Here is a 23,426-nt window from a genome sequence, read left to right on the forward strand (position 1 = left end):
ATTTTAACTTTCCACGTGACATGTTTAAGATCGCAAGATTAAATGATACTTTGATACACTTAACATAATTTTAAATTAGAATCACAAGATTAAAAAGTCTTTTTTCTTTTCTTAAACTCCGTTCTAAGCCAAACTAGACCAATCTTTTTGAAACGGAGGAAGTAATTTTTAGTTTTGAACTTATTTTAAGTTATTTCGCCAAATATTTCCTAATTTGTTTTAAGTTACTTTCTATATTTGTCATACATTTTTTAAAATTAAAAATTAATTTATAAATAAATTTGATTAACTTTTAAGTCAGTTCAAACGTCGTCCTAATACCTTGTAGATGGTCTTTATTTCAAGCAACATAAACCAAAAATATTCCTTCTAGTGAAAAGGTAAAAAAAACTTAAATTTACTATTGGATCGTGTGAAATGGAATAGATTTATCCTCGATTAATAGTTTGAGTCAGATAACTCTTTGCCATTATTAAAACAAGCTAAGTTTGATTTTATTTTTATATGATATTAGTTTAGCATTCAGTGATGTCATGTGTTCATAGTTAAAGATTAATTTTCTAAAAAAAACGTATCGAAAACACTCATAAATTTGATTTGAATTATTAATTTCATTTATAAATTATTGACAATTTTAAAAATACTCATTCTATTTAACTAATTAAACTTAAGTATCCTCCGATATACTTTGATTTCGCCACATGACATAATATATGATCTCAAGCTTTTATAAAGCCAGTGCTGGCTCAATGCTTATAAATGTAAGGCACATGCCTTGGGCCCCCAATTTTAGGGGGCCTCAATTTTTTATCAAAAATAAATTAAGTGTTAATTTTTTATAGAAAAAATAATTATTTATGATAAATGTATTATTTTATATATTAAAAAATTATTTAGTCTCCTTAACCTCAATCAAATTGAAGAAGTCAAGAAAGCGTTGTTTGTCTTTTTACATTTTATTTTTTTTTTGCTAAAATTCACATTATTATATTTTAAACCTCCTTTATACTACTCTATGTTAAGTTACGATAATACTCTGTCAAAAATATAAATTAATAGTAAAATGTGTTAAATAAAATGAATTGTCTGTCTAGATTGACCTTTCTCGGTGTTTCTAAATCAAAAAGGTTTATAAGCAATTTTATCAAACTTAAGTTCATTTACTCTTTTTGAATGAGTTACGGTCAGTAAAGTAATCTGCTAAAAGGGGTCCATAGAAAAAAATTGGCTTCTTTTTCTTTTTTAATTTTTCGTTTTAGAATAGAAAAAGACTCGAAACTAAGGGCACGCTCTCTAGAATATTTGCTCAGAGCTTTCGGTCCCCTACTATCTTGAAACCTCTTTGCTTACGAGGACAAGAGTGGGAAGAGCGTTTCGCGAAAGAATCGTGTGGTGCGGTGAAATATTTTCGACCCTCCAGGTCTCCACCTCTCGTGGAATATGAGGGGTGGGGTGTTCCTTGATATTTACTTATAGAATAATGTTAACAATTAATATAATAATTGCCTCATTTAAAAAAATTTAGACTTCTAATTAAAATTTCGCTTTAGGCATCCAAATCTGTTGAGCTGCCCCTAATTGGAGCATGTGACGCTTGATAAAAAGTCAGGAGAAATGTTGAAACACTTCTAAACTTCACGAGAATTTAAGAGTATATTTCAGTCATGTTGCATGATCAGTGTATATTTATGTTGAGTTGGTCAAGTAAATGAGAAGTTTAAAGGCTGTCAATCGTTCAAAAATAAACCTAATAATTCACGTTAAATCTAAATATGTTTTTGATACTTATCTTTTTTTCTTTAAAAAAAAACAAAGAAAAAAATTTGAACCTTTCTTATAATCTAGCTAGAGGCAAATTTGAACATTCACTTAGTTCAAAGACAAATTTAGCTCTTCTTTTTCTAATTTTGAGTTCTTTTATAAAAAAAAAATTAGTTCCACCTTTCACTCTCCTTGCTATTATTATCATTGTCAATATCGCATTTACTATATATTATCATCTCTTTCCTGAACCTTTCACTTTTCTCTCTTTATTGCTCCACCACCATCTTTATCATCAATAGAAACACTCTAAACAACTTGAATATATATGAACATAAAATATTAGTTCAATTATACAAGGTTAAAGAGGAAGAAAGAGTGATTAACGGCGAAAATAATGATGTGATTTCAAATTTATACTTCATTTTAAAAAAAATCCTTAATTGTGAGATACGTGATATCATAATGTGCGAAGCTTTCGTCATATTTCACATAGTTCAAAGCTAATTTAACCTTTTGTACCCTAGAAAAAAGGAAAGAAAAAAACCAAACCTAATAATCCAACTTATGCATAGTTGATCTCAAATTATGTGCAAAATGATTCTGCTATGCTCTATATTACTAGTTAGGGTCAAATTTATTAGGGAAAATATATCAAATTTTCTTTGAACTTGGCATGAAAATTCGCTTTAGTACTTAAATTATACGCACGTTTAAATCATCCCCTTATCATCTTTGAAGTGATTTAAACACCCCCTTAGGGATGACGAGGCAGGAAGAGTGGGTGTACTCTCCTTAAAGCGCATGAAAGAAGAAAAAAGAATTTAGAATTTTTTGAAATTCTACACTTAGCCTTTTTTTATTGGTCAATATATAATTAATATTTTAAATGCTTTTTCTTGATATATTAACTCTCTAAAAATATAGAATTAGTGGATCCCTTTTTAATTTCTTTATTTTTTTTCTTTTCATTTTGTTGTCTTCCCCAATACACTTTTTTTCTCCTCCATATTCCTCCCACTTAAAAAAAACTATTTTTATTTTATTAATCCTTTACTAATTCGTAAAATTCAATATCAAAGTTATTTTATTCACGTTGATTTCGCTCTATATTATTGGTGTCGATTTTGTAAATGTAAACTCTCTTAATTTTGAGTGACCCTTTTTGATTTCTAGACCTATTCAAATATTTCTCATAGAATTTATATTTTTTTATCAACTTACTTATGTAATCTTCATTACCTATTTGAATTGACAATAAAACCTTGGCTTTTAAAAAAAAAATCTTCCTCCAAAAGGGTAAATGTGTGGGGTGGATTCGAAGAAGATAATGTGAATATTATAGTGAATAATTTCATTCTAGTTATTTAAATAAATTGTTGAATAGTATAGAAGAAAAGTAAGTGTTGTAGGTTGAAATGGTGAAGAACAAGGAAGATGAAAGATAGGGGGTGGGGGTATGCATTTATAAATTAATTATTTGATATAATTAATATTAAAAGTGTTTAATAGAAAATAATGAATAAGTAAAAAAGAACTAAAAATTAATGATGTGATACCTACATGGTTATGATGTGGCGCTTACGTGGATATGATGTGGCGGGTGAGAGTGGTGTTACAGTCTCAGTGTGTAAAAAAATCACTTCAAAGATGATAGAGATGATATTTAAACGCCCGTGTAATTTAAGTACTAAAGCGAATTTTCGTGTCAAGTTTAAGGGGGATTTGGTGTATTTTTCCAATTTATTATTACAAAAGCAAAATATATATGGTCAGAATTATCCTTAAGAAAATTAAGATATTTTGTCAACTTCTAAACCATAAACTATATAAATACTTTTTTCACGTAAACTTAATAATTTTTGATTGAAAAAATATCCTTTTTTTTTTAACCGGCTTTCTCAATCATAACAATTAACATCCATTTATAACATTCTCATTCATGTTGCATATAATTCTTCATTTCACATAACTCAAAATTGAAGTTTTATCATATGTAAGTTGAAAATTTTTGAAATTTTTAATTTTTTTCGCCAAATTATTCTAAAGGGTAATTAAAAGATGACTTCACCAAAGTTGTAAAGGTTCAACATTAGTAGGGGGAAGTTTATGGGTATTTTTAAAAGTCAATTTGGTAGTTACATTAGTTGGGGTTTGGAATTCGCGATGAACAATACCTCTTATAGGATTAGAGTTTGAAATATTTTGATAAATTTATCTATCGAAAAAAACTTTTTATTAATGCTATAAGTCAAAATATTATTTCAATTCACACATATATAACAATTAATTTCAAATAGCAAATAATAAAAAAATTAATAATTTTGAAGACATAAAACAAACACATGGAAATCAATAGAGGTCGAATACAAAACGTATTGATCTAACAGTTTTTATAAAGATGTTTAAATGATATTCATTCTCATAAAATTGGACAGATCATAATTAAACATGACTTTTTAGGAGTTAAAAATAAATTTAACCAGATCAAAACCCAACCCAACATGTATTTCAACTCACGTTTAATATCTCTATAGCGTCATCCTAATCTGCTCACAAAATTGGACAGATCATAATTAAACATGACTTTTTAAGCGTTAAAAGTAAATTTGAACAGATCAAAACCTAACCCAACACGTATTTCAACTCACGTCTAACATCTCTATAGCGTCATCCTAACCCGCTCACAAAATTGGACAGATCATAATTAAACATGATTTTTTAGGAGTTTAAAGTAAATTTGAATAGATCAAAATCTAACGCAACACGTATTTCAACTCACCTCTAATATCTCTATAGCGTCATCCTAACCCGCTCACAAAATTGGACAGATCATAATTAAACATGACTTTTTAAGCGTTAAAAGTAAATTTGAACAGATCAAAACCTAATCCAACACGTATTTCAACACACGTCTAATATCACTTTAGCGTCATCCTAACCCGCTCACAAAATTGGACAGATCATAATTAAACATGACTTTTTAAGCGTTAAAAGTAAATTTGAACAGATCAAAACCTAATCCAACACGTATTTCAACACACGTCTAATATCACTTTAGCGTCATCCTAACCCGCTCACAAAATTGGACAGTTCATAATTAAACATGACTTTTTTTAGAAATTAAAAGTAAATTTGAATAGATCAAAACCTAATCCAACACATTTTTCAATTCTTGTTCAATATCTCTGTAACGTCATCCTAACCCGCTCAGTTAACGCCTCTAAAAATTCCGAAACCAATCCTAATCTCAAATCATTTTACAAGTTGTTCCGCCCTTTTAAAAAAAACAAAGCTTTGAACCCCCCTCAAGGTTACCGCCAAAAATGTTTCCATTAGTCTGACGTGGCATCTCCACAAAACGGGACCCACATTAACAAAATTGGGACCCAGCCGAAAATACATTGCCACGTCATCGATAAACAAAAGGGACCCACCCGAAAATATAGTGCCACGTCATTAATTAACAAAATATTATAGTCCATTTTAAAAAAAAAACAAAAAAAAAACCAACAGCCTTTCTGTTTTATTAACACTCCCATTTTCTGTTTCAATTTTTTTGTTCTGAAAGTTCCCTCCGTCCAATTCTATCTTCATTTCTCCTTTTTAACGGATTTTCGTATTGAAAAGAAAAATAATAATCGAATTTCTCATCCTTCTTCTTCTTCATTGTCTTCGCCGATTCGCTCAATCGTCGCCCTGATAAAAAGGAAGACGATTGATCGAAGATTTTTTTAAAAAAATTATGGCGAAGAACAGAGAGGAGGAAGAGCAACAACAACATATAATGGTAGCGTTAACGGAGGAGGAAGAGGAAGAATTGGAGGAGCAATTAGGTTCTAGTTTGACTCTAGAACGAGTCGCTGCTGCGAAGAAATTGATCGAAGATCATTATAAATCGCATATGAAACTAATCCAGGATCGTAAACAAAGGTATTTTATTTTTCTCTTCTAATTATATGATTTTTTTTGAAATTTTTTGGATTAGGTGAATGCGATTTTGGTTTTTTTCTGGTGTATTTTGGATTTGAATTGGAAATGTGTGCAAAGTGTAGCTCGATCGTTTCAATGTGGTAAAAATGATCGGATAAAAATTTTTCATAGTGTAGCTCGATCGTTTCAATGTGGTAAAAATGATAGGATAATGAATTTTCATCATTCTGTTAATGCAAATTTTGGATTTGAACTGGAAATGTGTGCAAAGTGTAGCTCGATCGTTTCAACGTGGTAAAAATGATGGGATAATGAATTTTCATCGTTATGTAAAATGCACATTTTCGATTTGAATTGGGAATGTCTGCAAAGTGTAGCTCGATCTTCTCAATGTGGTATAGAGGTTGACATTTTGGTAAAAATGATGGGATATTGAATATTTTGGTTATGCGTTTATTTCGGATGTATTTGGGATGTAACAAGTGATATTTAGGTAACTTTAGATTCTGAAATGGAAATGTATGTGATATGTAGCTTGCTTGATTATCTCAATGTGGTATGGGGAGGTTGACACAGCTTGGTAAATATGATTGGATTTTGAATTTTCGTTTAGGCGTTTATATCGGAGTTACCTGGGATGCAACAAGTGATTGTTAGGTAACTTTAGATTTTGAATTGGAAATGTGTGCAGTCTGTATCTTGATCATCTCAATGTGGCACAGAGAGGTTGACAGCTAGGTTAAAAAGATAGGATTTTGAATCTTCATTTAGGTGTTTAATTCGGATTTCGTGTTATATGTATATGCATATATGCAAGGTTTATTTGGGATGCAACATGTGAGTAGCTAGTACCAATGTAGTAGGTTGATAGCCAATATAAAAATTATCAATTCATGAATTCATATGTCGAATATTTATTGGAATTTTTGTGTCTATGATTTTTCGGAATGAAACATTATATTTTAGAAAAGTTTTTATGTGGAATGTGTAGTTGATATCAATGTATTTGGATTTTCATGTTTATATACACACACATTCGTTTGGATATGCAAACTTATGCGATTGGTTTAAAAGACAATGTAACTCCTAATTCTTCTTTATTTTCAAGACAAAATCTACTTCTAAGCTGACTAGAAAGAGAGTCACTCTCCCCTTTTGTCTTTAGAAAGCTTCTCCCTTGAAATTTCCTTTTTTTCTATCAAGAAATAAAAGAAAGCAACCTTGATGATTGAAGGTAGTGAACACGGACAAGATATATCTAAAATCACATGGACCTACTTTGTCTTGAAAGGACCTACAATCTCTCAAAATTCTTGTCGGTTTAGTAAAACATAGGACATCGTGGAAGAAACAAGTCCATGTAGGAGACAACAGGTAGTTTGGATTAAGGCTCGCTTATGAGATTGTGCTTATATTAGGTCCAGTGTAGCTAGCAGTTTTTTTTGATCTGTTAGTATTTGCAGGTCAATAGAACCTTTAGAGAACTCCGAACTAATGAATATTAGAATGAAACAGGTTCTAATGGAGGAATTGGATAGTGAGGATTCAATATTAACTCGTACTAGCTTGGTATTGAGGCCAAGTTGTTAAGATTTTGTACTTCACCACTTCTGAAATGAAAGGATCTTTTATGGTTTCTATCACTGAAGAGGCATCAATCTTTTAGAGCTACAAGTTTCGATCTCCTCCAGTGTTGGATAAAGTCATGATTTTTCTTTATAAGGACTAGGCTAAGTGGCTAACATATGCTTAGGGGTTGCCTTTGATCAACAAAGGTCTCGGAGAGATGCATGTAGCTAGTGTCTTATCTTGTTTACTTGGTTGTTATTGTAATGGAGCATCTCTTGTCGTCCAAATTGTACTACTCTATATCTTGAAATAAAAAATACTGTTGTAGACGAGTTATGTCAAATGCACTTTTTAGGCTCATATACATATAAGTTGAGCCAATCACACTAAAGGAGAGTGATATTAGATGGAATTTTGACAATTCTTTTCTGTATTTCCTCATGTATTATCGTATATAAACTGTAGGCGTTCACTGCTAGAAAGGAAATTGGAAGGCTCTGGTGTACCAAAAGAGGAACAAATGAACCTTCTAAAGGAATTGGAGAGAAAAGAGACAGAGTATATCCGACTAAAGCGTCACAAGATTTCTGTCGATGATTTTGAGCTTTTGACAATCATTGGGAGAGGAGCTTTTGGAGAGGTTTGAGATTCTTTCTCTTAAGATTGAAAAATATTTCATTCTTCTGGTATTATGTCCCCCCCACCCCACCCCCACGACCCTATGTTTTTTGTTAGTTGAACTGTTCAACCTTTAGGACTGAATTATGTACTAGGAAATAAATAGAACTTTTATAGAGTTGGGTTCTGTGTCATCCGCTTCATTGATCATATGCTTAACCAGAAGGAGCATGTCTAATGAATTTCGTCCATCCTCATGCAAAATCCATAATCATATTCTACATAAGATTTTTAAATTTATTTAGACATTATATAATTGGAGTCACTCATGATGCTTTTGCTTTTATATCTCTCAATATTCTTATGAGCTCCGTGTAATGATAATTTCTGTCATTGGAGTGCTCTAAGTTTGAAAATCTTAATTGCTTTCAAAGGCCTCTTTAGTGTTCTAGCAGATAAATTTCTTTGTTCCTTTTATTGGACATTAAGGGCAGCCTGATGCATTAAACTGTAGCTATGCACGGGTCTGGGGAGAAATATGCCATATTGGCTATTGCATCTATTGTACATAACCTCATTTTATATTTCTGCAAGAGGTTGTTTCCTCAGCTCAAACCGATGACCTCATGGTCACAAGGAATGTGTTTCCTGTTTACCAGCACTTACTCCTGATAATAAGTTGTTGATTTTTATGTATATCTACTTTGCAGGTCAGATTGTGCCGGGACAAAGTATCTAAAAATATATATGCAATGAAAAAATTGAAGAAGGCTGAAATGCTAAGTAGAGGGCAGGTGAGACCAAATCCTTCCTAACATGCTTAAGGGGCCAATTGTTATCCATCTTCTTTGCTAAATAAGATTTATTCCTACTACTATGCTCTACTGATTAAGAAGTGATCTGATTGTCTTTCGTACCATCACTTTACATTACAGGTTGAACATGTTAGGGCCGAAAGGAATTTGCTTGCTGAAGTAGCGAGCCACTTTATTGTAAAACTTTTTTATTCTTTCCAAGATGCTGACTACTTGTATCTGGTAATGGAATATCTGCCTGGTGGTGATATGATGACATTGCTGATCAGGGAGGAGACATTAACTGAGACAGTCGCAAGATTTTACATTGCTCAAAGTGTTTTGGCCATAGAGTCTATTCATAAGCATAACTACATTCACCGGTAGGTATTAATCAGTATTTGGTAAAGAGTAATGGTATACCCTGGAGACTTCTATGTATGATTTGAAATGATCTTAATGATTTATGTCTTTTACGTAACGTTTTGTGCAGGGATATAAAACCTGACAATCTTCTTTTGGACAAAAATGGTCACATGAGGCTGTCTGATTTTGGTCTATGCAAGCCCCTTGACTGTTCGAATTTATCTCCTATAAATGAAAATGAAGTGATTGATGGTGAGGAAAAGGGATCTGCTAACAAGTGGAATAGCTCCCTTGAACAAATGCAGCATTGGCAAATAAACAGGAGAAAATTAGTAAGTAGAACATTATTAAATATTAACAGAAACACAGCTTATCTCATTACTTATAAACTTAATCCAGAATCCTTATTTTGGTTGATTTTTCAAGGATCATAGATATGGAAAAGAAAAACTAAAAATTGGAAGAGAACTACTCCCTTCATTTCAATTTGTTTGTCTGGTTTTGATTTGACGCGAAACTTAAGAAAGCAAAAAAGACTTTTGAATCTTGTAACATTAAATTAAATATATATTGCATGAACCAAAATATCATTTAATCTTAGTCTTAAACATGTCACATATAAAGTTGAAACTACAGAGTTGCCAAAAAGAAAAGGAAAAATGCATTCTTTTCTGAAACGGACTAAAAAGGAAAGCAAGAAAAACAAATTGAAATGGAGGGAGTAATATCTAGTACCAGAACAATTTGTTTCGGGAGAGTAACATACTTATCTCCTTAGTGTTGGGACCTGGCGTATTGAATTGTCTGCTTTAGATAAGCTTATTCATATGGATCTAAAAAAATGCATAAATAATATTGCTTTTTTGATACGTAGCTCTAGCTGATACTTTACCGCAGAAATTTTAGCAAAGCAAGTACATGATTATGTTGAATTTAGCACTGAGTCATTGCTTTCCAAAAGTATGAAGTTTTGTTAAAACGAAAATCTTCACACAGCATAGACATTTGAAAAAACTGAAGTACTTAGATGAACTTTATTAAGAATGGGAGATAAATTGTAGGGTGGAATAACTAGTGTTGTGTAATACTCTTTATATTCTGAAGTAACAATTGTTGGTCCTGTAAAGACTAGACTACCTTTTCACCCAATAGCTCCCCCTGCCCAAAGCTGGTTTATAATGTCAATGTCATGCATGCCAAGTTTGTTACGAGTCTACTTCACTCATTTATCATGCAAAGGCTTAGTGAGCAAGTCAACAACTTCGTTTTCAGATACCTCTTATGCTTTTTGAATGACACATTGGAACTTTATCAAAATGTGACTGCCAACCAGTATGTACCTAGCTTCACATGAGTAATGGAAACGAACTAGAAATATCATTTACTATTCCAAGAAATGATATTTTGTTGATTAGTTATTGGAACCTGTAATATAACCTGTTGCTATGGCAGGCATTTTCAACAGTGGGCACTCCTGACTATATTGCTCCTGAGGTTTTACTGAAGAAAGGCTATGGAGTGGAATGTGATTGGTTAGCTTTCTTATTCGTGATGAACATGGATTTTAATTGACTGATGTTTTAAAGTTTTGATTGCCTTACTTCCAAAGATTAAACATGACTTTCACTTATGGTTCTTTCTTTTAGGTATGATCACCTTGAATAGAGAAAGTAAAGTTAATAGACTTAATCCATTATCCTCTTTTCTTTGCTTCATTCAGGTGGTCACTTGGCGCCATCATGTATGAGATGCTCGTTGGTTATCCCCCTTTCTACTCCGAAGACCCAATAACAACATGTAGAAAGGTATAGTGGTCTACACAAGTGTGTGAAAATTCATTAAGCAGCATTAACAACAACAGCAACATCAACATATAGGTGGGGTTTGGGGAGGATAGAGTGTACGCATACATTACCTCTACCTCGTAGAGATAGAGAGGCACGACGAAATTTAAAACTTTAGGAAGCAAATCTACTTTCTCCTGTTCAACATTGATATTATTTATCCTTTTTGTTTAGTTAACAATCAACGTATCTATGCTTGTGCTACTGTTCCGTCTTATGACAGTCCATTCACGATACTTATGTGGCATGATTCAAATGCTATGTTTTGACACTTGTTCTGGTTCTATAGATAGTTCATTGGAGAAATCACATAAAATTTCCAGAGGAAGCAAGATTAACTCCTGAAGCCAAAGACCTGATCTGTAAGTTGCTTTGTGATGCTGAAAATCGTCTTGGTTGTCGAGGAGCAGAGCAAATAAAGGTTTGTGTTACCATAATAGTCTTATTTTTGGATCAATTACAGATTCTTATGCTTTATTCATCAATATAATCAGGCTCACCCCTGGTTCAAAGACATAAAGTGGGATAAACTTTATAACATGGAGGCAGCATATAAGCCAGAAGTCAATGATGCTCTTGACACTCAAAATTTCATGAAGTTTGATGAGGTAAATTACAATTTATATCCTATCCCGTTTCTGTCTTCTTTTCCAAATTTTAGAGGATGTTTATGAGAAGTGATTATTCATCTTCACAATTTAATCGTGACACTATGTTTCGCTACTACATAAGCTACCTTAGTGGTATGTGTGATCAAGAGTTATCACTAAAGATGAGGCTACATCACACCCCTCAGGGTGCTGCTCTTCCCTAGACGGGATATTTTGTGCACCAGGCTGCCGTTTTACTAAAGATGAGCCTATGGTACCAATGAACAACGACTGCGATGACTTGATTTTAGTTTCTTTATCTTTATATTTTGTATTTTTCATTTAATACTTAAGCTTTGTTTTGGATGATCATTTTGATATTCATGTTTAACTGTTGTTACCAACAAAACTTAGTTGAGGATTCTTTCGGACTGATGTTCGATTGGAACTTGCTGCAGGCAAATCAAGCACCAGCAAAAAATAGTTCAGGACCCAATCGAAAGGTGAGTTTTCGTTTGCTACAATGAGTAAAGAGTCCTATCAGAGCAATAACGCCATGCTTAAGTAGCTGTTTTCTGTTGTAATATTTTGGCAGAAGCGTCTGATTCCCGAAGATTTAAGTTTTGTTGGCTATACCTACAAGAATTTTGAGGCTGTGAAGGGATTAAGACATTCTTCAGGTATGGTGACTTCCATATACTCTCAGACTAATAGTTGTGTCATCTTCTTTTGAAAGGGAGCTCGTGTTGAATGCTCTGTCATCTACGTTACTTCCTCCGTTTCAAAAAAGAATTTCCCTATTTTCTTTTTAGTTTGATTAAAAAAGAATGACCTCTTTCCTTTTTTGACAACACTTTAACTTTAACTTTCCACGCGGCATGTTTAAGACCACAAAATTAAAGGGCATTTTGATGCATTTGACGTAACTTTAATTTAGAACCACAAGATTAAAAAAAAAAACTTTTCTTAAACTCCGTTCTAAGTCAAACTAGGTCATTCTTTTTTAAACGGATGGAGTAATTCTTATGCATTCTGTGACATGTATAATGTATACTAGTTTCTGGACACGTTCGCACGTATGTCCAATACAAGTAGTTCATACAAACTAAATCATATTAAAAATATATTGTAATAAATAATAGAATAAAGTGAAAAAGTACAAGCTAAAATAGATGAATAGTTGGTTTATATTCAAATGATTTTTTTTGTTGAACAATATTAGATGATTAAATATTATTTGAAACTACAAAATTCAACAATTAAATTTATCTAGATAGGTAAAATGTATAATGAATTATATATATTTTCAGCAACATTTAATGTATTGATATATTTACATGATACTTTTTCAGAAGTAATGTTTTTGATGTGTATTCCATTCGTTGTTTTGATTACCGATTTCAACGATTAGAGTAATTTCATTCATCCGTTTACAATTATATAATTTAAAAAACATTAATAAACATATATCACTAAAATAATATATATGAATACCTATTCTTTTTCATTTATCCACTTCTTTTTTTTACCAACTTCACAAATTCTCAAAAAATTAAAGTTTCAAACAACTTCAAGCTAAGCAAAGAGTTAAAGCTAATGGTATCTCTAACACTTCTATATCAATACATCCAATTGATTTTAACTCATAAATATGAATATAAGAAACATTGATAATTTATAAAACTTAAAACTCATAAAATATTATATAAACGAGAATAATATATATTTTACGAACGCGTTCGTAAAAAATAACAAAGCTGCTTCCCCTAATGGAGAGGGTTGTACATATTCTTGATTTATGAATTCATTTATAAATAGATCATTGAGCATAATTTCAAGGAATAGATAAGATCATTCATTATCAATTAAATTAGGTAACTAAAGAAAATCAAAAGTTCAATTATTGGAGACGAAAAGACTTTTCCAAACAACAACTACGTATAACCATTGTTATGAGATGTATACATTGCAAGTACAAAAAAACTAAGAAAAAGAATGAACAAATTACACAAGAAAATATTTTGTTGAGTAAACATTATATTCTAATTAATTACTACATATAAGATAATATGCTATAGTAAGTATCGATAAATGAACAAATATAACAGCTAGAAGCTTCAATCAAACTAATAAATGTGAAAAGATTGTATTCTAATTAATATTGAGGAAATTTAATCTATAATAATTACTGGCAGATGAACCATCTAGTACTTATCCGGTTCAATGCATAAGATTATTAATAAATTTTATATTTTAAAATTATAGTTGTTAGGGCTTTTAATGTTATCTTTATATAATTAATTAAAATATTATTATTTAATTAAATTTATATTTAGTGTAGCAATAAAATGACAATCCAACTTTTCAATTTGAAGTTTCTCACTTATAATAATATATGACGATATGATAAGCACTTGAATGAATTCTGAGCTTCTGTATAATTAATAAAACAGAAGTACCTCTAATTTTGCTGGTGATGAATAATAATGCTCACATGTGTCAATGAATTTCTTGAATCGATGGATTGTCAAAAACAAGCTCTTTACCTAATTCTGAGCTTCTGTATAATTAATAAAACAGAAGTACCTCTAATTTTGCTGGTGATGAATAATAATGCTCACATGTGTCAATGAATTTCTTGAATCGATGGATTGTCAAAAACAAGCTCTTTACCTCCCAAAGGTCTTTTCCGTGTACACTCCACGCTTTAAGACCCCACTTGTGCGATTATATTGGGTGTATTGTTGTGCATGTGTTAATGTACATTTTAATGCCTTGATCGAACTTAAGACATAAACGTATGCCATATATGACATGAATAAACGTTTAATCACTTGCAGCATTATTAGATTTCTGTGTACCAGCATGAATTTCTTGTGGATGATTGGTCTTGCACTCAAACCTTGACATTGTATGTACTTGCTGGAAACAGAAAACTTTGGTATCTTGCTGATTGTGTTATCTTTCATTATGATGTTCTGTATGTGCTGGTTTTCCGAATGGTTGTCTATAGGACATCTCGATGCACAAATCATCCCATGTTCGCAAGGTCAGGAAGGGTGTAAACAGCCTAACCTAATGCAAGCATTACTGACAACTTTACCGTTGCTCCAAGACTCCCTTAAACTGTTTCAAGACCCTACTTTGATTTCTCTCCTCTCGTAGCATGTATAATAAAAAGGGCCATTATATCCTTGTAGGTGATTCTGCAGTGGATATCTCAGGCAAGTGTTCAATCGATGACAATGAAATGCTTGTCCTCGCTGCTGCATCAGCAGATACTGTAACTCTCTGATGAGCATCCAAGTTCTACAACAAAACTAGACAATCAACATGCCATTTTTATGGTTTTTCCTGGAGGTAATAACATTGAGTGTTCAATTCGAGTTCCGACCATTGCTCCTTTGTCCACAAAAGCAGATTGCCATTTACAACACTTTAAAATGTAAAAAGTGACAAATACAGGATCTCTGGGTAGGTTTCATGCAGCTATCACTAGGAGTTTTTTTCTTTTTTCTTTTTCAAACTTGAAAATTGTGTATACAAACATTAAGCATTTAACTTGACTACCCTTTTAGGAAGAGCTAAGAATGACTTAAATCATATCTGTCTAGAACCCTTTTGAGTTCTTACTCCCAGATTTTGTACATTCACACAGCTGTACCAAGAAAATGGGGAAATCAAATAGTATGCTTTCTTCTAAATCAGTTTCTGTATCTTTTTCCAACAGCCAGAGGTGTCAAATGAGCGAGCTGAATTATAATGGAGGCTTCCAGCTTATGAAGGCTGGTTCCATACAGGATTAGCTATATCTATGTGACTTACATTTATATTGATGGGGTATAGTATAACGATAACCATTACAGGAACAACGGCATACCAAGTGGTGTAATCCCACATGTCGAATCTAAGGAGGGTAGGATTTACATAGACCTTACCCTTAGCTTTGTGGGTAAGAGAGGTTGTTTCTGATAGATCCTTGATGAGTTGATAGGTCTCTAAAATGATCTCATAAGGAGAAATGGGATCTTAAAAGTTTTACATTCAGTTCAACACTGACAATAAACAACTTCATGTGCTAAAAGGTAGAAGTCAAATTGTAAACCAAAAACACTTGCACCACCAAGGATTAATGTCAAAAGTAAGTCATATCAAAAGGATATCTGGAGTTGTTCCCATTTGAATCACATACATAGTAGAAAATGTCACAGTTACACTCCCAACGCTACCTACCGGAGACTTGAAAAGTACAATAATGGCTTCATCTGCTTCATTTTGATTCTCAATGCCTTTTAAAAGGCTTCTAATTTTTGCAACGTTGCGACTGGAAAAGCTATTGACCGAAATTCCATCAGTTGCAAGACATTGTAGAAAACCTGTGAGAATGAGAAGTCGAGACAGAATCATGCTTTTGGGGAATAGGATAAGTTTTATGTCGGGAAAATAATCTGGTTGGCAAAAGGACTGCACATACATAACAAGGCTAGTCATAATATAATCGCTGAAATCACACCAGTTGAAAAGATTCTGAAGCTCTTTTAGTCACATATTTAAGTGAAGTGAAATGATAAAAAAAAATTGAGCACAAGTACAATAAACAGTCTAGGACGATTAATCATGACTAAACTAAGATCTGAGTAGTAACAAAAAATCCAGTAGAAGGGGGATTAACAAACAACAACAACTACCCTAGAGGTAGAGAGGTTGTTTCTGATAGACCCTTGGCTCGATGAAAAAGAGATCTAAGCAGTTCAGAAAAGGAAATAGCAGAAATGAAGAAGCCATGGCAAAATATTACAGAAAGCATGACAAAGCATCAATAACTACAACAAAAACTACTATTATCAAAGTATAGGAAGCAACAGATCATAATGAAATCGACGAACAAGAAAAGTAATATTTTGCAACACCACACTCTTCTACCTGCTAACCTACTACCCTAATATGTGTCCTCCACAGACAAATGTTTTTACTAAAAGATAATTGACCACTTCGTTTTATGATAAGTTGTCAAAAGACAGATACAGGCAAGGAGTTTGTCCAATCAACGATATATGGTTTATGAGAGAACGCTGAGAGGCTAAACCAAACTTGTGAACTATGAAACTGCTTCACATTTAATATTCCAGAAGCAACAAAGGAGTTTTTGAAATAGGGAGTTTACGAATTCATTTCTAATTCATATGTTTAGCCATTTTGCTGGTATACATATTCATTTACTGCCAGAGATAACTGTATCAGCTATTAACAATTTGAAACTACCCAGAACACAGATATTAGTAAAGTGATATCAGTAAGATAAATATTCTTCAACCTTCGCTATAAGCAAATGTGTACGCAAATAGAAGTGAATACAAGCTTTGCTCATACAAGACCGCTGTGCGCGGGTCACTCTATCTTACGAGACCTTAACTGGTCAATGGAACTAGCTAGAGGGTTGAGTCCCAACGAGAGGCAAGGTCTATGTGACCATATAACCCTTGGATATCTGAGGCAAAAGAAAAGAGCCGCAGACAATTACATAATGCTACTGGATCCGATCCAAGATGATGAAGAAGATAATTTGTGCAAACACACTCCAATATATACTTAATAAAAATAGACACACAAGATCTAAAATTAGTTCTTTCTAAAAGCTACAAAAGGAGTACATTTAACAAAGACTTAAGCAAGCATACCTATTATAGCTCAGTAAGTGTTGCCAATGGAGGTCCTGCGGAAGTGAAGTAAGATCCAAGATCGATATCCTGGTCATCGTACATGGTGATGAAAGGGTGACTCTGTATTACATGAATCCCAAATAGCCACTACATTAGTAATTGATCTATAAGCAACTTCGAGAAAGGCAAAAAAAAGTGATTATCACTACCATGAGATCATTTGCCGACAGTCTGTCCTTCTGGTGCTTCTGGACACTGAAACAAGTTATTGTGTAGTGAGCTTCCGAACTAGAAAACACATCTACCAGACACTCATAGGACAATTAGATTAGAAGTTTCAGATGGTACATAACTATAGCGCTTACCATGCAGATATGAATGAGCAGAATTGTGGAGAAAATTGGTCAGGAGGTGCACAAGGTTCTGGTTGGTCAACTATGGTTTCCATAAGTTCATAGACATTGACCCATCCTTCATCTCCCTCGGGTGGTTTATATGGGAAATGACCTGTTGCACACTCGAGCAAGACTAAACCCAAGCTCCAAATGTCGCTTTTGTAATCATAGGCACCTCCTGAAATTCTCTCTGGCTATAGCAAACAACAGAACATCAGCAGCAACTTGGAGGTTTTTAGCATAGGCAGATTGTAATGCTCCCTCTATTTCAATTTGTTTGTCTAGTTTTGACTTGGCACGGAAATTAAGTAAAGAAAACTTTTGAACCTCATGGTCTTAAATTAAAGATATGTCAAATGTACCAAAATGTCGTTTAATTTTGTGGTCTTAGATATGTTGCATGAAAAGTTGGAATTAAGAAATTGCCAAAAAAGGAAAGAGGCATTCTTTTTTCAACGGACTAAACAAACAAATTGAAACGGAGGAAGTGATTAAGTTCCAGAAAAATATGCTAGGAAAATATTTCTCTGTGATATTTATGAGTGAAAATTACCTAGCAGCGCAGTTCTATATTCGCTTCTACAAAAATCAGGTCACAGATACTCACAGACATATAGTTGTATGTGCCGACAAAGGTATTGGCCAGTCCAGATGTGCTTGCTAGTACTGCACTCACACCAAAGTCTGTGATTTTGACATCACCTCTGTGATTGATTAGCAAATTCGAAGGTTTCAAATCCCTGTGAATAATATGCTTCTCATGATGAAGATACCACAAGCCTTTGAGAACCTAATTGGTGAAGGAATACGGTTGAAACATTAGTACTTGAACAAATTCTTCTCCTGTGGTATTTAAATTGTTCACTGGCTACCTGTTTGCAGATAACAGCAAGAAATCGTTCAGGTATTGTTTTGACCTTTTTCAGAAAATCTGCTAAGGAACCACCATCCATATACTCCAAAATCAAGGATATAGCACCATTGTCGAAGAACGACTGATAGCATATGACAACATATGGACACTGGGATGACTGATTAATTCTCAGTTCTTGAGCAATATGTTTGCGCATAGACTCATCAATATTCATCTGAATAACCTGAATGATATAAAACTGTTCGTCAGTAAAGGAACAAATTAAAGCATACGTCAACATAAGCTAACAGATTGTCCAATAAACAAACCCCTCCATCAGCATTGCGAACAGGTTTGGAGCCAGGTAGGACCAAGGGGATTCATCTTAACCCCCTTGGGCGGAAAATTACACTACACAGGTTAAAATTATTTTTTATGTAGATATAGTAGATCGTGAACCCCATTTGGCTTCTTTGTGTATTATCATTCATATTTAGAACCCCCTATTGAAAATTATGGCTTCCACTGAATTTGCAAAGAACAAGTCAATATGATCTTTGTGTAATAAAATGGTGAGACTTGAAAGCACCCTAGTATTGGGTAAAATAGCAATCTCAATATTCAGAAACTGATTGAGATAGTCATACTGTCAACTCTTCAGGCTTTGGTGAGGGACTCTCCAAAAATGTCGATGCACCCGTGTCGGATCCTCCAAAAAATGCACTACTTATGAAAGATTCGACACGCACCCGATGACATTTTTGAAGAGTCCACGCAACATAGTTAACATATTGCTACCAAAAATAGTACAAGTTATAAGACAAGAAATGGAACAATAGGGAGGAAACATCTCTATGAAAGAATTCGCGTCCCAATCGTCAATTTGTCTTCTATCATTTTTTAAGAAGGAATATCGCACCAAATTAATGAAATATATCAAACGGATATGTAAACAGTCTGCTGCTACTCAGGGGAATAGCAAACAACCAGGATAAGCAGAATAGAGATGGAAGCTGAAATATACCTTGAGAGCGAAAAATTGCCCTGTCCATTTATGCTGAACCAGCCGCACTATACCACCATTTCCCTTTCCAATAACTTTTACTGCTTCAAAATCAGCTAAGCATAACTGGTTGTCTGATGGCTGTATAACTGAAGGCTGAAAAAAAATTGCAAATGCCAGAATAAATACGCCATTATAGTTGCAACGGATTGCGAAAATGGATATAAAGGAAGATGAAGAACACAAAATGTCCAGGTATGGACTAAAACGACGACTGCACCTCAACTCCTAGCAAGTTGGCATCAGGTAAGTGAATCCCCACTGCTCTTATCGCTCCATTAAAGTCCGTCTTAGTCCGATAAATTTAAAACAGTAGTTCCTCTAGAACCAGAGGTTCTCTACATTTCCGTATATAAATTTCTAACAAGACTAAGAGGCTCCTACCAAATTCTGGACCTAAAGTAAACGTACTAATATAACAAAGAGTCATTCCCGCTAATTAGTATCAGTTATATAAAAATATGTCTATCTCTAGATTCAAATACGTAAATTGTTATTTGGACCCTTCATATAAGATGAGTCCCTAATCACAGCTTTAATATCCTGATTCAGAAAATCAGCTTTTAGATCTAGATCTTCAATTTTTCTTCCATTTCAAATTCTTTATAAGCTGGCTGGGAGTAAGCATTCAAAAATTTCAATTCTTTATGCATTTAGATTTTCTAGCCATATCCTGTGTAATTTTACAAGTGGAGTATGGGGAAGGTTGAGTGTACCCCGACCTTACCCTTACCTAATGGATGTAGAGAACTTGTTTTCGAAAAACCCTCGGCTCAATGCAGCAAATCAAAGTATTTACGGAAAAGGGAATAGACCAGTGTTGAAAACATGTCAATTACTAAGGAAAGCAGTACAAAGCATTCAAAGAAAAGAATGTGGTAACTGAAACACAATGAACACCAGATATCAAAGGCAAGAAAATACATGTATGAGACTAATACTACAACAGACACAGTGTTCCCCGACACCCACCAATCTTAAACCCGTCGAAAAATGAGTCAAAGCTCAATTACCTACTTACCTTCTACCCTAATCCGCAACATCCATACCCTCCTATCTCAGGTCAGCTAAACATTCCAATTCAAACTTCAAACTTCCAAAGGCAAATTAGAGAATAGTCTACTCTTAATCCCATGTAAACTAAGCAAAGGATCATCCTACTACCCAATCCAAGCAAGACTACAGAACTATAAAAGCAATTCAAACAAATCAAACCAACATTTCCTTTAATCAAATACAACATAAGTAATTCAAAAGAGAAAGTGTACAGCTGCAACTTCACTCTGCGAAACAATTCGAACTCCATCTCTATTCACCAGAAGATCTCCATCCTTAAATGTTCCTGATTCAGTCCTATACAACAAAATACCAAAAACATCTCATCAAAATACATAACCATAGCTAGAGAAACACAGAAATAAGAGATACAAGAAGTGGATCCAACAGTTCAAGTCAGTTGACACAAAGTACAGATGAATTTAGCATAAATGTGACATAAGAGAGAGGGATAAAGTAAGTACAGGAATTTGGAGAGAGCAACTTCATCAGGAGGAGGAAGAGAGAGTTTAAGATTAGGTGCAAAAGATCCTTTCTTCATAGCTAAATCTTGTAAAATCACAGTAAAAATTGCTTCTTGGGAAACTTGGGTTCTTGAATTCTTCTTAAAAATCACTTTTTTATTGAAATCTTGAATTCTTCTTAAAAATCACTTTTTTTTTATTGAAATCTTGAACACCCAAAATGAAAGTTGCTTTCAGGCAAATGGGGTTTTGCTAATTCTGCTTAAAGTTCACTCTTTTATAGAAATCTTGAAAGATCAAAGATGAAATTGCTTCCAGGCAACTGAGTTTTTTGTATTCTAGTTAAAAGTTCACTCCTATATGATTATTTTTTTTGAAAAAAAAAATATATGTTGGAAAAAATTGGGGAGCTTAGGGGCATTTCTGCTTAGCTGGGTCAACTGAAAGACTCTATGTAGAAGTCTTGCAAATAATAGCAGAAATTATGTGGTTGTTGCAACTATTAAGCTAGACTATGAATCAAAAAATTATACATATATAGAGAAGACAAATGGTAATGGTGAATTGAATAGAAGGAAAAAGTAGGCTTGATGCAAATTAAGAAAAGCTTGAAAATTTTAAAAAGTACAACAATAACATATGTAATTCCATAAATGGGGTTGAGTGTGATGCGAAGAGTATACATTAATTTTATTTCTATCTTGATTTTTACGAAGATAGAGAAATTATTTTCGATAGATTTTTAGTTCAAATAAAGCATTTTGATCCATATTTAAAAAGGAAATATAATTTTAAACGGATTATACTAAAAATAATTGATGAAAAATGATAAACAATAATTACAGTAATATCAAATAATAAAATTATATGAGATTAATAATAATAATAATAATAGAAAAAGAAATAAATGCCCTTTTAGATTATATAAAATTGAATAAAAATATTTCAAATTAATAATTTGATCCAAAAATATTTTTATTGTAAATAGTTTAATTCATTTTTGTTCAATTTTTCACATATATAAGAAGGAACAAATAGGGGTGTTCAAAATTATTATGATGTCTTTTCCATAAGTAAATGAGGCAATATTTGACTATTTTTCAACTTATAAAAAAAAATATTAAGTATTTTTTATTTATTATCATTTTCCTCCATCATTTTTGTGTTATGAGTGGGGAAATAAGTGGGAAAGATGATAAAAACACTTTGTGAATCAAAAGGATTACACTTGCTGACTTTTCTTCTGTTGTTTTATGTGGACCTTTCTTTTTTCTTTTTTCATGTTTTATTTATTTATTTATAGTTCTTTCTTTCCTTTTTCCTTTGTTTTTTTTTCTTTTTACTTTATTTATAGGTATTCTTTTTGAAGTTTGAACTTTCTTTTTTAAGTGAAATATTCTTTAGAAATTTGCTCCTAAGAGCATTTTCTAGAAAAACAAACCATAAAACCTTTTAGATAATTAGTTTATAAATGTTGTGATAGTTGTTTTCTTTTTATGTCTCGTATTTGATATTTATATTAAAATTTGATTTAATTTAAATTTGTATTAAAAGAAAAAGTAAAATTGTATATACTAGAAAATTATTAATTCAAATTAAATGTTATAATTATAGTCTGATTAAATTGTATCCTATAGTAAACTATTGCTATTTTTGCCTCTATCCCTGGTGAAATCTCGCCCGCCACTCTTGTTTTGATGGTAGTCTCGCTCGCCTCTCTCGTTCTTATACAAACACAAAAATGTATAAAATGTGTTTGTGTTTGTATAAAGCGAGAGGAAATTGCATATATACACATATTTTCGTTCCTCTCTCTTCCCTCTCCCAGATCTCACTTCCGACCCTCGTTTCTCTCGCTTATACAAATAGAAACGAAATAGATTGTGTTTAAAATTGTTTAAAACGAGAGAAAAATGTATATACAGCTACAAATACATAAAACTCGTCCTATACACTTATAATTATGCAATACAAATATTCCTCTGCCCAATTTTTTTTTTGTCTTTCTCTCTTTCTCGTTCTATACATACATGGATTATACAATTGATCTTTTGTATACAACTGCTTTTTTTTGCGAATTATACAATTATTTTCTTTGTATATGTATAGCAAATTATAAATATATCGCGAAATATATTTATGTTTGTTATGAAACATAATTATACAAACTATAATTATAGTATATAAATATGATTTTTATATTTGTTATACGTGAAAATTACCGAAGAAATTTTATATTTGAGAGGTAAAATGTATGTTGAAATAATGGACTTCAAACACTTTTGATTAAGGAGTGATACTATTTTCACTAAAATAGAACACTTGCATCTTCTTTAGTTGCTTGTCAAAAAGGGTCATGTCATGTTAGCTAAAAAAAGGAAAAAGCTTATGAATTGATATTTATATCTAAGTTAATAAATATATAACATAATCTTTTAAAATATATTATTGTCAATTAAC

General features: G+C 32.5%; 2 protein-coding genes across 3 annotated transcripts; one reads left to right on the forward strand and one right to left on the reverse strand.

Annotated features, from left to right (window-relative positions):
* The first annotated feature begins 5,322 nt into the window (after positions 1 to 5,322).
* LOC101246404 (uncharacterized) lies at positions 5,323 to 15,284 on the forward strand. Of its 2 annotated transcripts, XR_002026431.3 has the most exons (13): positions 5,323 to 5,694; positions 7,729 to 7,903; positions 8,592 to 8,675; positions 8,817 to 9,058; positions 9,169 to 9,373; positions 10,494 to 10,573; positions 10,762 to 10,846; positions 11,175 to 11,306; positions 11,380 to 11,493; positions 11,934 to 11,978; positions 12,071 to 12,155; positions 14,676 to 14,835; positions 15,206 to 15,284. XR_002026431.3 is itself a non-coding variant. In XM_004251631.5 (12 exons), exons 1-12 carry the CDS (start codon positions 5,507 to 5,509, stop codon positions 14,768 to 14,770), a joined length of 1,530 nt encoding a protein of 509 aa, XP_004251679.1. In that variant the 5' UTR covers positions 5,323 to 5,506; the 3' UTR covers positions 14,771 to 15,056. The 2 variants fall into 2 exon arrangements, 1 of the variants encoding a protein (XP_004251679.1); XM_004251631.5 differs by lacking the exon at positions 15,206 to 15,284 and having other exon boundaries at positions 14,676 to 15,056.
* Positions 15,285 to 15,463: 179 nt separating this feature from the next.
* On the reverse strand, positions 15,464 to 21,470 carry MEK1 (MAP kinase kinase). Its single transcript, NM_001317229.1, has 9 exons — positions 20,967 to 21,470; positions 20,715 to 20,799; positions 19,408 to 19,542; positions 18,403 to 18,627; positions 18,138 to 18,320; positions 17,501 to 17,724; positions 17,345 to 17,390; positions 17,154 to 17,255; positions 15,464 to 15,851 (listed from the first exon to the last, which is right to left on the reverse strand). Exons 1-8 carry the CDS (start codon positions 21,041 to 21,043, stop codon positions 17,157 to 17,159), a joined length of 1,074 nt encoding a protein of 357 aa, NP_001304158.1. The 5' UTR covers positions 21,044 to 21,470; the 3' UTR covers positions 15,464 to 15,851; positions 17,154 to 17,156.
* Between the last annotated feature and the right edge of the window lie 1,956 nt (positions 21,471 to 23,426).

The sequence above is a fragment of the Solanum lycopersicum genome, chromosome 12 (assembly GCF_036512215.1).
Source record: "Solanum lycopersicum chromosome 12, SLM_r2.1".
Taxonomy (NCBI): Eukaryota; Viridiplantae; Streptophyta; class Magnoliopsida; order Solanales; family Solanaceae; genus Solanum; species Solanum lycopersicum.

Excerpts from the sequence above, each read along its gene's own strand:
- LOC101246404 (XM_004251631.5), top strand. The coding sequence starts at position 5,507 with ATGGCGAAGAACAGAGAGGAGGAAGAGCAACAACAACATATAATGGTA. Across the intron at positions 10,574-10,761 it reads TATGGAGTGGAATGTGATTG|GTGGTCACTTGGCGCCATCA; the intron begins GTTAGCTTTCTT and ends TGCTTCATTCAG. Across the intron at positions 12,156-14,675 it reads GGGATTAAGACATTCTTCAG|GTGATTCTGCAGTGGATATC; the intron begins GTATGGTGACTT and ends ATATCCTTGTAG.
- MEK1 (NM_001317229.1), bottom strand. The coding sequence starts at position 21,043 with ATGAAGAAAGGATCTTTTGCACCTAATCTTAAACTCTCTCTTCCTCCT. Across the intron at positions 18,628-19,407 it reads GGCAATTTTTCGCTCTCAAG|GTTATTCAGATGAATATTGA; the intron begins GTATATTTCAGC and ends TATATCATTCAG. Across the intron at positions 17,256-17,344 it reads TGTCGGCAAATGATCTCATG|AGTCACCCTTTCATCACCAT; the intron begins GTAGTGATAATC and ends CATGTAATACAG.